General features: G+C 39.0%; 1 protein-coding gene across 5 annotated transcripts in view; it reads right to left on the bottom strand.

Moving 5' to 3' along the window:
- Positions 1–14,584, bottom strand: part of lrp1bb (low density lipoprotein receptor-related protein 1Bb) — a 271,908-nt gene that overhangs the window by 85,708 nt on the left and 171,616 nt on the right. For all 5 annotated transcript variants that reach the window (XM_058392915.1, XM_058392917.1, XM_058392919.1 and 2 more), the window contains 10 exons: positions 13,584–13,784; positions 11,386–11,631; positions 10,559–10,756; positions 9,715–9,919; positions 8,454–8,618; positions 7,850–8,094; positions 4,089–4,220; positions 3,560–3,787; positions 478–652; positions 119–213 (listed from right to left, as the gene is read on the bottom strand). In XM_058392915.1, the coding sequence (XP_058248898.1) occupies positions 119–213; positions 478–652; positions 3,560–3,787; positions 4,089–4,220; positions 7,850–8,094; positions 8,454–8,618; positions 9,715–9,919; positions 10,559–10,756; positions 11,386–11,631; positions 13,584–13,784 (1,890 nt within the window). The remainder of the gene's footprint in view (positions 1–118; positions 214–477; positions 653–3,559; positions 3,788–4,088; positions 4,221–7,849; positions 8,095–8,453; positions 8,619–9,714; positions 9,920–10,558; positions 10,757–11,385; positions 11,632–13,583; positions 13,785–14,584) is intronic.

Genomic DNA, 14,584 nt, shown 5'->3' with positions numbered 1-14,584 from the left:
GACTTTTTTGATTCAGCAGTGGACAGAGAGTGTAAATATCAGTTTTGACAATTATCTTGGACTAGAGGTTAAGAATGGTTAAAGAAACGGAAAAAAAAAATCATGTGTTTAGACTTACCTACTGGATCTCTCTGGTTCTGGTGAAGAACTTTCCTGTTACTTCCATCCATGTTTGCTAGATTTATCGTATTCCCATCTGTCCAGTAAATCTTCCTATAGTGTTCAATTAAAAAGACAACATGCTAGTCTAGTTTACTCTCATATTTATATATGCTATATCTGATATATGTCCAGAATACAACATAAGCCTAAAACACACAAGCCTAAAACAGTTACTGAACACTAAATTTCATTATTCCACATTTGCTTGTGGAATAATTAGCTCCTCCTGTATTTTTGTCAAGCAAGTGCATAAATCTATTAAACTTCTTTTACAGTATATGAAAAATGCACTAAGATACTTTTTGGACTGCATACCCTTTGGCTGGATGTACTGCCAGACACTTTGGTTTATCAATCCCATGGATGACTGAAGTTTTAAGTGCTCCATCCAGTCGAGCAACATTGATCTGGGTCTCTTCATTTTCAGAGCTTAGCCAGTACATATTCCTTGAAAGCCAGTCCACTGCTAGGCCACGACAGTTCTGAATATCTGCAAAAGCCAGAAGCAACTCACAATAAAGGTATCAGCTGTAGCATATTCAGTCATGGACAAATAACAAGACTGGATGCCTGGGAAAAGCGGGTTTCCTCTCCAGGCTGTTACTTTTTTTTTTTTGATAAACATACAGCTGATTCAACAGCCAGAATGTCAGGTATGAAGGCTAGATTTAAATGGATGGTACCTTATAATGTAGGAGTGATGTGTTGGGTATTTTAGGTGAACTTTGAGAGACAGTTTATATGTATGAGCTATTTTCTGGAATTTCCACTAATTATTTATTTAACATTATATTAATACATACACCGATCAGCCATAACATTATGACCTAATATTGTGTTGGTCCCCCTTTTGCTGACAAAATAGCCCTGACCCGACAAGTCATGGACTCCACTAGATCCCTGAAGGTGTGCTGTGGTATCTGGCACCAAGATGTTAGCAGTAGATGTTAGCAGTAGGTGTGGCCTCCATGGATCGGACTTGTTAGTCCAGCACATCCCACAGATGCTCAATTGGATTGAGAACTGGGGAATTTTCAAGTTAACATCTGAAACTCGTTGTGCTCATCAAACCATTCCTGAAACATTTTTGTTTTGTGGCATGGCTCATTATCCTGCTGAATGAGGCCACAGCCATCAGGGAATATCGTTTCCATGAAAGGGTGTACATGGTCTGCAACAATGCTCAGGTAGGTGGTATAGGTCAAATTAATATCCACATGGATGGCAGTATCCAAGGTTTCCCAGCAGAACATTGCCCAAAGTATGACACTGCCTCTGCCGGCTTGTCTTTGGCACATGCACCTGGCCATCCACATGATTTGAAAAAAAATGTAATTCATCAGACCAGGCCACCTTCTACCATTGCTCCGTGGTCCAGTTCTGATGTTCATGCGCCCATTGTTTCCACTTACGGCGGTGCACAGGGGACACCCTGGCTGGTCTGGGGCTATGCAGCCCCATACACAACAAACTGCTATGCCCTGTGTATTCTGACACATTTCTATCAGAACCAGCATTAACTTTTTCAGCAATTTGAGCAACAGTAGCTCGTCTGTTGGATCGGACCACACGGGCCAGCCTTTGCTCCCCATGTGCATCAGTGAGCCTTGGCTGCCTATGACCTTGTTGCTGGTTCCTCACTGTTGCTTCCTTGGACCACTTTTGATAGATACTGACCACTGCAGACCGGGAACACCCAACAAGAGCTGCAGTTTTGAAGATGCTCTGATCCAGTCGTCCTGCCATGTTGCGCTTGTCCATTTTTCCTGCTTCTAACACATCAACTTTGAGGACAAAATGTTCACTTGCTGCCTAATATATCCCACCCACTAACAGGTGCCATGATGAGGAGATCAGTGTTCATAATGTTATGGCTGATTGGTGAATATTGCACTAAGATTGCATACAATTGCACACATTTGCACTTCATATAAGTTTTTATATCTATATCTATATCTATATATCTATATCTATATCTATATCTATATATATATATATATATATGTTATATGTTTTTTTCCCTAGATATTTCTCCTTCACAATTGTGCAGGGAATTCTATTTCTTATCTATATTTATTAATACATTGTTTATTCTACTTTTATGACAAATTCAAAAATGATAAATTTTTATGGAAAAAATTTCAAAAATTCAAAAATGATAATTTTATTTTATGATAAATTCAAAAGCAGTCCAATAAATGTTGTATTGTGTGTGGCTGTCTGTATGACTAAATAAACAAAACAAAACAAAACAAAACAAAACAAAACAAAACAAAACAAAACAAAACAAAACAAAACAAAACAAAACAAAACAAAACAAAACAAAACAAAACAAAACAAAACAAAACAAAACAAAACAAAACAAAACAAAACAAAACAAAACAAAACAAAAAATATTTGAATTTAGACATAGTCTAAAAAAACTGTTTTCATAAAATTCAGTGAATATGACCCATTACCTACAATAGCAGAAGCACAATCGGGAGGGTGTGAAACATATTTTACTAAACAGATTAATCAGCAAGCACAAATAACACTTTTTCAGACTGAAAGGTTTACAAAAAAACACCAACAAAACCAAGCAAAATATAAATCTCCTGCTATACATAATCATTACCTAATGGAACCTAAACATATTAGGAGAAAATCAAGACATGATTTTACACTCACTCAATTCTCTTAGTCTGTATTCACTTAACTGGCTATACATTACATCACACTAGCTACCACATTAGAGTCACTTAGGTTTCTGGGAAACTAAAACATGGCACTAGGCAGCACACTGCATTTTCCAGCTGCCCAGAGGGCTAATGGATTTATGATTTGTCCACCCTGAAATGGATAGCAAGCTGCATTAGCACTAATAGCACTAATCGTCCAGATTCATAAGTACAGTGTTTTTATTATACCTTTTTTCCTTTGCTGCATATATTATAATTAAGCACATTCTCATTTATTCATTCTAAATGTAGTTTGAAGAAATAAAAAAAAAATATTGGTACATATCTACATATTTTTAAAGTGCAGGAGAAGTGTGTTCATTGCTCAAATCTCTTGCTTTATAACAGAATTTAGAGAAATAGCAAACCTGAAAAAAAAATATTAGGACACTCCATTTTTTCCAATTTTATTTGTCATTTGTCAAATATTTCCCTGAACATGTTTTACCAGAAATTAAAAAAAGAAAGAAAGAAATTAAAACTAGGTGTGAAAGGTTAAAGGGTGATTTCATTTATAACTCAAAGACTCACTATAGAGGGCTATATTTACAGTAAACAAGGGCTAATAAATAAAAATGTCACTAGCCTATTAGATTCTTATCACTCTAAATCTGCCATCAAGCAGTAAAGGCAAAACGGCCTATGTCACTTTTTTCCTGTTAGAAATACTACCTTACCTCCAGAGATGACCGTCTCAAGGCTTGTTCCATTGATAAAGGCCCGCTTTATAGTTTGAGTCTTCACATCTGCCCAATAAATCCGTTCCTCTAGAGCATCGTAATCCACGACCGTGACATCATCAATGTCGGGGACAGTTAAAGCAGTCATGATGTTCATGTAGGGATTATCAATGTCCACACCTCGGATCTCAGAACGTCTTACGTATAGCAAAAACCTCTTTAATGCTGCGAAACAGACATCATCATACACAGACAGATGAAAGCTACTGTGGATAACTTAAAGACTTTATGGAGATGAGTTTTCAGAAGCTTCATATAGGAACAGCAACACAAGAGCTGGATTTGAATCTTAATCTAAATCTAACCAGTGCAAATACTCAAGATTGAAATCCTGTAAAATCAGCAGCTTGTTGAGGTGAACATGCCACAGATTCTCTCATTGCCTCACACTAAGACACAACATGTGCGAGTGAATAATACCAGAAAGGTGCATGAACCCAGGCAGAGTAGAGAGGTGTTAACTCACCCACGCAGGAATGGTTGTTAGGTGAGATCTTCATGAGGTGTGGGCACGCACATGAGGCAGTGCGGTTGTAATCGATGAGGCAAAAATGTGAGCAGGGACCTCTTCCGCTGTTCTCCTCGCAAGGGTTTGAGGCTGGAAAACCAGCAGTGACATGAATTCAGGGCAACCGAAAGAAAATACACCAAGGAGAGAAATCAATAGCAAGTATAATAGCTCCTGCTTCAAGAATGCTGCCATCTTTTAAGCTATATGAGCTAACCTTCGCTGACATCAGTTGAACAAACTGTGATCAAAACAAAAGTTGTGCTAGTGCAGACAGACACACACTATCAAAACAGACTGTAAAGCAACTCTAGTGATAATGAAAGAAATGACTTTTCTTGATTAAATGTTATGGCCTTCGAGATAACAGCCTACATTTAAAGGAAATGGCTACAGTCACTACTATAGAAAAAAAGGGCACACTAAAAAAAAAAAAAACAGACAAACAAAACTTTGCAATTTAACAGAGAACAGGATCTGACTCAAAACCTACATGGTTTCTTTGGCACACAAATAGATGTGCATACTGTTTCATGGCCCTTGCACAATGCTGTTCATCCAAACTACTGCTATGAACCACACATAGCACACACACACACACACACACACACCTCTAGCTGTTTCTGAAACACCTCCAGCATATCTGTTTCATGAGTGGCCCATTTCTGGGGTACTTCATCAGGGACTATTGCTGACCAGGCAGATCACATGATAATGGCTAAGAGGTCACTGGAGAATAGTCAATTAGCTCGCTACGCCTTTTCACTTTTCACAAAGCTGTCTTTGTCAGCACTATTCCAAGAACACCAGGGGAACAGCTAAAATGGACGCAAATGCATGCACAGAACATCCGGATGTTAAAAGAGGAGAGCTCTCCTGGCAATATCACCCGAAACATTTATACAAGGTAACAGCAGTGACACAATGTAACTTGCACTACAAGCAAGCTTAACTAAGAAAGCATTTATTGAAGGAGGTTTTTTTTTTTAAGATTCTGGACACGTCCAACAAACCTTTTGTAATTTATATCCGAGCTAGGAGAGGTTCTGACCTAGCCGCTTTCCTTTGGAAACGGTCTGCTAATTGGATTTACTCTGACATGATATGATTCTTCAGTTTTTTTATTTTAGAAATGGCAGTGTTTACAATGAGGCATGCCATTAGATATTAGTTATCTGTAAGTATCTGGCAATGCTGCATTTCCCACATATTAAAAGCACTATACACATAATAATTCCAGAAACTTTAACCCTTCTATGAACCCCGGAGTTACATTACAACACAGTTTGCTTGCATTCGTAAAAATAATTGCTCCAGCAGGATTTCCGTAAATGGGCCCATTATACCCCCCCCACCCAATTTTTAATACATGCATTTGGCATATTTTTGTAATTATTTACCGTAAGCATGAATAAGCATCTAAATCATAGTCTAGCGACCCAGTGAATTAATTATACATTCGGTAGGTCTTCTGGGGAAATCACACTGTTTGAAAGAAAAAAAATCTGGATAAACAGAGGCAGTGTACTTGAATTGACTGTTAGGCAGGCAACTCTTGGTTATACTGCCCTGTTTTTTATGATAAGCAGGCCAAAGATGTGATCTGTGACACATTCAATCAGCCTGAGCTGAGAAATAACTATTTAAGTTTATGCGGCAAAAAAAAAAAAAAAAAAAAAAAAAAAAAAACAAGAGCAGAATTTTCATGCTCGTCTGCACTCCAATGATTTGCCTCTGTTTAGAGTTCAGAGATTTACGTCCACAAACTCCATTGTGAAATGGGATTTTGGGAACATTAGCAGAAATACTTTAAACATTGAAAAGCATGCAGCACGCTCTAGCTGTCGTCAAAGCCTCTCGCCCGACACCCTTTCTTTAACCTCGTGTTGCTCTCGGCTCCTCTACCTCACGTAACATATTTACAGCCTGTTGATGCCCGAGGTCTAGCCCCATTAACCCACTGAGCATTTTCTCCCATTACACTCCTCTGGCGTCCAGTAGTTCCCTCTCTCCCCTGCCAACACAGTAACACCGAACACAAACCCAATTTCCGTGGCCTGTTAGCTGCGATCTTGGACGGCAGTGATAGCCAGCCTTTCCCGACGGGCTCTTTAAGATTGGATTAGCTATACTTATTGGCTTCCTTGGCAACATAGCACAATTTGTCGGCACTTATCAGAGTAAAACAGTCACTCGACTGCACTGGCAGAAGATCTGAACTGAGCATGTGCTTGTTGGCAGCATTTTCTGCTGTTTTGGGTGGCTTGAAGTGATGCAAATGAGATTACTTCAGCCGTAGCAGACATTTATAGAAAGCTGTTCACCTGGAATGTTTTAATATTAGCAAACTGCAGCTCCCCGCTATATTTTTTGTCGTCACTACAATAGTACTGCATAGTAAAGTGTTAAAGAATTGATGCCTTGCATTTAAGGGATGAAGAGGTAAAACTAATAGTAAACATTAATTGTTTTCGGCCTATATACGTAAACCTAATTTGTTGTGTATTTAACAGTGATAGAAGCCTAATTAACAAAGATTTTCTCAGTACATGAGAAATTAGGCAACAGCTCATTAGTGATAGCATATATTTACATTATGCTGCTGTTATATTCATTGTTCTGTGTTTTTATTTCTGAAACGGATAAAGTCACGGAGGGCACTGTGCATTGTGAAGATAAATTGAAGCTGTCCTTACCAGCTAGGAAGGAGAGAATAGAAAAAAGCTGCTTGACAAACTACCAAGACACAATTAAAATAAATTTAGGCAGAGTAGGGGAACACATCTAGAGGCCACATTAGGCTGGCTTGTTCTCTGCATGACCACTTTTTTTCAATTATGCACCACCCTCATAGCAGGCACTTTCTGATGGGCAAGAGAAATGAATGAACAGCAGGAATCAGCTCAAATGAATTTTCATACCATAGAGTGGCCACTGGATTCATTCATTCTGTACTTCACTCTCACACAACCTGAGCCATATTATTTCCACTATATCCTGCAGTGCAGCATGTTAACAGACTTGATGATATTTGCAAAAGGAGACTGACCGATTGACTGATTAATAAAATGATTAATTACCCACTTAATTGAAACAGCTTTGATTTATATCGAAACATTGTGATTGGGATTTATTCATTGTGATTGATTTATTTGTTCGCTAGTTTTGATTAATTAATTTATTGATTACTTATTTTGATTAATTAATTGATATTCATTTATCATGATTAATTTATTGAGATTGATTGATTCATTAGTTTAATGATTCAATGGTTCACTGATTCATTGATCATTCTGTTTGAATGCTGGATTTGTAATTATTAGTTTTGCTGACTTCTTTGAGCTTGTCAGCAAACAATTCAAGAATATCTTGTTTACTCACCATCAACTGTTTTTTTTTAATAACGAGATTCCACTGGTAACAGATATGGCTCCAAAAAGCTCACTGTGCCATGGTGTTAAAAGGTTTTTTGAAAAAAGTTCAGAAAAGAGCAGAGAGCCAATCAGAATACAACCTTCAAGCGTCTGATGATTGAAGCTATAAAAGTTTACAAAACATATCAAACGCTCCATATCCCATGAATGCTGCATCTGAATCTAAGAGTAGCTTCATATATTTAAAGAACATACTGCTATTGCTGATTTTAATGACGTGAGCATCAGGCAAACATACTGCATTACAACATTCCCAGTGTATTAGAATAGAACAGAAATACTTACTCTGTGGCTGTCTGCTGGGATGGTAAATCTGTAGGTCAAATGGCTGAGCACTCGTCTTCTGTATGACTGTGACATTATTTCCTGTCCATTTATTCGCCTTGGCCAGAGTATTAGTCCGCCAGTCAGTCCAGTACACACTTCCTCCAAACACAGACACTGCAAAGGGGTGTGAGAGGTACTCGTGGCCCCGTAGGATCTCAATGACCTCTGTGCCATCGTATAAGGCTGAGTAAATAGCATCTGAGCTGTTGAAGAGACAAGGAAAACCTTGTGAGGGCTTCTCACACCCACAGCAGTTTGGACCTGCCACTGTTGACAAGGTGTGATACAGCTGATAGATGTCCTGAGGGACTTCCACTACAAGCACTCACACTTTGTCAGCCTAGTGACTGCAAGTGAAAGACAGATGAAATTTACACTATGTAGTCATTTTTTCCTATAGTCTTGATGGTAAAGTGTGTGTGTGAGAAAGAGATAAAATGTGTGTATGACTAGATGGTGTGGCACAGTGATTTTGTCTAATAGCAGCAGTTATATTGACTTTTCCATTCTTAAAAAAAAACTAACTTAATTTTTCCTCATATATCCTCAAATCCTCCCCTACCGAGCATCTGTCCATATTATGCGCCTTTCCAGGTGATCCAGGGTTAGTCCGTTTGGCCAGGCTCCTATCTCCATTTCCTTGAAGACAACATGCCTCCCATTTCCGCTCATTGATGCGGCCTCAATCCGTGGAAAGTTTGCATCCCAGTCTGTCCAGAAAACAATTCTGCAAAACAGCATAACCACAAAATTCATTACTTCCCCACAGTTGACAACTGCAGAGCAGAGATTTCTTAATACAGATAGCACACACTGCAGGGTAACTCTTCCAGCCAAATATTTCCATGACGCTCATCTAGTGATGAATTATATGAGCAATGTCTTATGAACTGCAATAAATAAGCAAACTTTCAAACAGAGATGAATAGACAAGTGATAAAGATGCAATAATAATCACTTAATATATATACAACCTCATGGATAATAATGCCTCATAATAAATGGGAAATAGCCACACACCAGTAAACACTCATAAGGCATTTTACATGATAACATTTAACATTTGCTCTACAAAAGTGTGCAAAGGCATCTCAAGGCTCTTTGCTTGTTTATTTCATTTAATCCCTTGATTTTCAGAACTTCCTTTCCCCACACCGATCCATTTGGTAGTTTTTAACAAGCAGCAAGCTGTTAGACTGCAAAATCTGTTAGACTTTATTATTTCAAAATATCGCTTCAGCCTCCAGTGAGACCGTTTACAGTGTGTCACTCAATTGAGTGCCAACACGAGCTGCAGCTTGCGAGCAGAGATACTATGTCTGTTTTTTCCGTGTTGCCCATGGCACTTAATACGAATTATTTTCCAATGTCTGAAATGGGCAACATAAGCCAGCAGACTATATTCAATTCATTTTTAGTGCCAACAAGCATACTCTGAGCACTAAATGCTACTGGGATCAGTCTGTGTCTATTTTGAGCTCATGTTGTCATACATGAGGCTTCCTCCTTCCCACATGGTGCCTTGAGAGATAGGGCCTGAGCATCAGACGGAAATCCAAAAAGAAAGAAAAAAAAACATAAAAGTGCAAATAGATATAAAAAGGAAGCATAACACTACAAAACACATTTTCCTTGACATGTTATTAAAAATGTATGTCAGTATATCTCACAGGAATGCACTCTCTTATTAAAAAAAGCTTGATAATTTTCTTTCATTATAAAAATGCATAAAACTTTAATGTATTTTCTCTTTCTACAATGTGTCCTAATTTATTCAAGAAAAATCAAACATCCTTGGCTCATCTGAGTGGACTAATACTAACCCTTGGCCTGGGTCCAGAGCAAGGGCACGGGGGTGTTCCATCCCCCCTGCAATCAGCGTAGTTCTCATTCCTCCATTCAGCTTCGCCACCTCAATCTGATCCAGGTTACTGTCAATCCAGTACAGGTTTCCTGCAATCCAATCCACTGCCAGTCCCTCAGGAGTGGCCAAACCATGCTGAACCACTACTTCAATCCCAGTAACACCTGCAACAGTAATCACACCAACATCACTAGCACTAGCAAACAGGCTAGAGTGAATGCAGTATTCATCGCATGAAAGCATTCCACCTTTTGTGCCTTCATTTCCCCAAAATGCTACCAGGAGAAAATAGCAAGCTCAGGAGGAGTGCAGATCGACATTACAGACGTGAGGAGGCTTTCTCTAGGCTTTCTATTAAACATTAAAGTCTTTCCCGGATTGTCTATAATCCAGCTGTTTGCAATTATCCGTGGCTGCCGAGAGCTTTATAAAATGCTAACAAAGGGTATGCGCTAGCCAAAGAGGGGCTGTGGATACAGGCATCAGGTCATAGAGAGAAACACACACACTAGTGTGATAAATGCAGCAGGGGCGTCCATTACTAAATGGCTGCCCAGAGAACTAGCAGCATTCATCAATTCCTTCAGAGATTTTGTGATTCCCTTAAAGACAGCCCCATTTCTGTCACAGCAGGCCTCAAAACATTCTAAAAATAAATAAATAAATTTAAAAAGAAAAATCCATATCCTACTTTTGTATAATAAAGGTGGAAATAAGGTCCATTATTCGCTATAGTTTAGGTCAGAAGATTAAATCAGTGGACACTAAGGTATTTCACTCTGGCTACGGGACTGAGCATGTACCTCCAGTGTCTGAAAGCTTTCCCCTGTAGATCTTGTCCTCCACCACGTCGGTCCAGTAAAGCAGGCTGTGATTGAAATGGAAGTCCAGAGCGATGGTATTCCTGAGCCCAGGCACTAGCAGACTGTAGTCGTGCTTGTGAAGGTCGATCCTTCTGATCTCATGCCGTATGGAAAAGATAATGAAGGCTTCAAAGGGATCTGACAGTGTGAAAAGAGACTTGTTGAGTCATATCTTTAAATCACATGTGGACAATGATCAATAGTAAACGAATGTCATAGTTTTATAAAATAAGATCCAACTCTGTTCTGCATATGTTTCTCCCGCTCAACCCATAGTATATCACACAGATGCTCACTGTCGTCCGCCAGCTAATGACCCAAATTTGATTGCCTGAGACAATCTAAAAGAGTTTGGCAGGCATGCTGCTGTAAAGACATTAGCTTCTCAATGGAAACTCCCTGATTGTGTATCCTGCTGCCATTGGATTATTGCTCCTTTTATTGCTTTGCGCAGTGAGCACATCTACTACATAAAGCTCTGAATGCCTGTAACTCTGCTACGAATTCATTAACAACCATGATATCAAATGGGAATATTAGGTAAAATGTGTTACTTAGGTAGATTTATGCTCGGGTTTGTGGTATTACTTGCGTTGTGCAGAGTAAAAATAGCTCGTTGCCTAGCTGAATCAAGCAAGAATTACAAATTGTTATTTTGCCAAAACTTTGTTTTAGTCTTTGCATTCCAATTGCATATGCCTCCAAATGCAGGCGATTTATGACACAGTAGACTTAAAATGGGGAATGTGCACAGACTGTGAAAATACCGGTGCTATGACAGCTCTCCCCATCCGGATCGAGCCTCCAGCCGGGGTAACAGGAGCACTTGACTGTGGTTTTGAACTGCTCACACCTCTGGCTGCACTTCAGGTGTCGGGTGCAGTAGTCCACCACTTCACAGGACTTATTGTCTGAAGCCAGGTAGAGACCAGTGGGGCAGGAACAGACCACCCCTCTGCTGGGAGCAACACTACACTGATGACTGCAGCCTCCATTTGCCTGCAAGCATTTGTCTGTAAAAACAAAAAAAGTGGGGAAAAACACTGTTTGTAGGCATGAGCTTAACTTTGAGTGAGTGAGTGAGTGAGTGAGTAAGTATTTTCATTCATGAGGCTAATTTATTCAAGGGATGGAAGCAGACTATAATAATAGTGTGTTAAATACTTTTTACTGTATCATTTCATTGATGCATGGCAAATTACTTATAGCTGATGTATAAAGCTATAAATTTTCCAGTTCCAGACTCATGTGTGCATTTTATAAATGAAGTTTCTCCATATTATTTGCTTCTTTCCCAACTTGATTGGCTGGCATACGGTGTTATCAATGCAGCTTTGCGTCCCAATGAGACCATTATTTTGGCTGCAGTTTCCCACTTCACAGTTAAATAGTCCTGAAGGGGAATGAAGTTCATAATAATTGGACATTTTTCCATGGTTAAAGTCTGGTAATTGGCTGAAACTGAACGAACTATAATAAACTGGAAGTGAGGAATATTAGCGAGTATTTAGGCATTGCTGTCCAGTTATAAACCTTGCTGTAAAAATGGTCAATAAATAAGACAAAGTGTTATCAGAAAATCTGTTTACATTTTAATTACACTAAGCTAATGGACATTAGTAGCTAAGTTTGACAGTAGTGCATTATGAAAATTCAGGCACTATTTAAGAAATGAGGCTGCTGCACTATTGCATTAAAGAAGCTGGCTTTGTGCAGTGAACACAGAAAACAAAATGAACCCTGTCTGAGTAGAAAATATCTTTATTACTTATAGTGCTTCAAGCTAAGTGAAAAAAGACACTGAGGTACTGTATCTCTTTTCAGAGTTGTAGAGAAAAACATACACTTTCTCATACGTCTCCCTTTCTCATCTCTAATGAAAAGCCCTTTTTTTTCTTTTGTCTTTGTCTAAAGAAAGGAAACCAAGTCTTAAAAGCTGGGTAAAATGACATTGTTCCAAGGACTCAATGGTTTTAGTGATTAAAGATGATCCCCTCAGCACTGACAAGGATTTAATTTAGTCCATGGGGGGCCCTGAAATTCACAGAAGAGCAGAACCTTTTCCTTCCCCAAGGATACAGTAGGAAACAGGCAAGCTGTGCTGGCTCAAATCAGTCAGCCCCTCAAGCTACCAGTGTACTATATAATTGGCAATGAGATGGCTGAGCCATAGTCAGTCCATTCACCCTAGCAATGCGCCTTGTTCCCGTGCAAGGCCAGCAGTCTCCCATGGGCTACTGTTGACAACGAGCTTAAATATACCAAAAATGCTTATCTTGTCCTGCTCTAAAGGATTACACATTGCTAATTCCCCAGAGATTATTTCTACACTGATGGCTACTGAAGCAAACACATCATCAAAGGCAGTTTCATTCGGGCCACACACAAAGGCCACATTTTGAACATGTAACACTGGCTCAAGGATAGAATGTAATACAGGAATAAAAGAAGACCTTTGGGATATTGTGTGCTAACATGAATAGAGTAACTTCAGGGTCTGTTCAGCCATCAGGTGGTAAACACAATACACATTGATTTGCTGGAGTGTGTATCAGTTCTGCCATATACCACACACGGTGTCTTTCTATCTAGAATTCATTACTGCTGTTACAGTATGTCAGATGCGATCTGAAAAGCATCAAGGTGCGCTGATATAATGTATGATGAATCTTTTACACCTTGGAACCTTGATTGTTCCTTGAAGATTGTTCGAAAGTTACAGAAATATAGATAAAGTATTGAGACAGGGATGTCATACTTTTACTGAGATATTACATCTGCTATAGCTATAAAAATCAAAGAGACAGCTGACAAACTTACGCAGGCAAACTTCTTTGTTGGAGAGTATTATAAAGAATGACATGTTCTACTGCATTCATTTATTTGACAGTTATGACCCCACTATGTTGGTTTATAGCAATCTTGCTTAGACAAACACAGAAGCTAAAGGCTCACAGACACTCACCACAAAACGGGCCTTCGTCTGATTGGTCGGCACAGTCGCTCCTCCCATCGCAGATCTGGTGAGGGTGCAGGCAGGTGAACGTATCATTGGCGCAGGGCTGTGTGGGAGGGTCACACATGGATGAAGCGCATGACTCCTCATCTGAGCGATCCTCACAGTCGTTGTCACCATCACAAACCCAGCTCTTACTGATGCACTTCCCTGGAGGCGAAACCCAGAAATACATCAAGCTGCCAAACCTAATTGGGTATTTTCAAGTAAACATTGATATTCCCAAAAGAAATAAAAGGATGTGAAGGGAAAAAAATGCAGTAATACAGGGAAAGGTAAAAATTTAAGGATGCTAAGAAAAATCCTGAATATAAAAGCTCTCAAGAGTGACTAGTCTTAATTGATCTTGTTTTCACACTGATCACATGAAAGACAAAGAAGTAAAATTTAACATTTTCAGTCCACACACAAAAAGCTTTATAAATTGATGAACCAATTCAGTTTCAGATCTGGTATGTTAGTTTGGTTAGTTGTTAAAGATACTTGCCATATAATCATGGCAAAGATGATTTCTAGCTTAATGCAGAGCTCTAATAAATCTGCAGCACAATTAATCTGTTACTGTTCCATTGGTGTAGACATAGTGTAGGGCATTAGCATGCCAGCAATCCAAAGAGACAAGAACAAAACACTTAATGAGTTATGTTTTTTATCATGCTGTTCACTGATGTCTGTTTTTGAGGCAACAGTCATGAAGTGGAATATCAAACAGTCTCACTGCGACTAATTTCCTTTGAACATGATGTCGGCAAAATGCCTTTCTATGCATGCCAATTTCCAGGGCCGATGTATAGATAGATACATAGATACGTAGATGCATAAATAGATTAAAAAATACATTTTATTTGATGTTTTTAGCCTTAGTCTTTGCGCACTAGCTTTTTTTGTGGACTATAGAGAGAATGTGCTGCTCACAGCATGCAGAATGCCTCTTTGTTGTGTAGTATATC

Source organism: Hemibagrus wyckioides, linkage group LG06 (assembly GCF_019097595.1).
Source record: "Hemibagrus wyckioides isolate EC202008001 linkage group LG06, SWU_Hwy_1.0, whole genome shotgun sequence".
Classification (NCBI taxonomy): Eukaryota; Metazoa; Chordata; class Actinopteri; order Siluriformes; family Bagridae; genus Hemibagrus; species Hemibagrus wyckioides.
The sequence above is the reverse complement of the archived record's forward strand: the minus strand, read 5'-3'. Positions and strand labels throughout refer to the sequence as shown.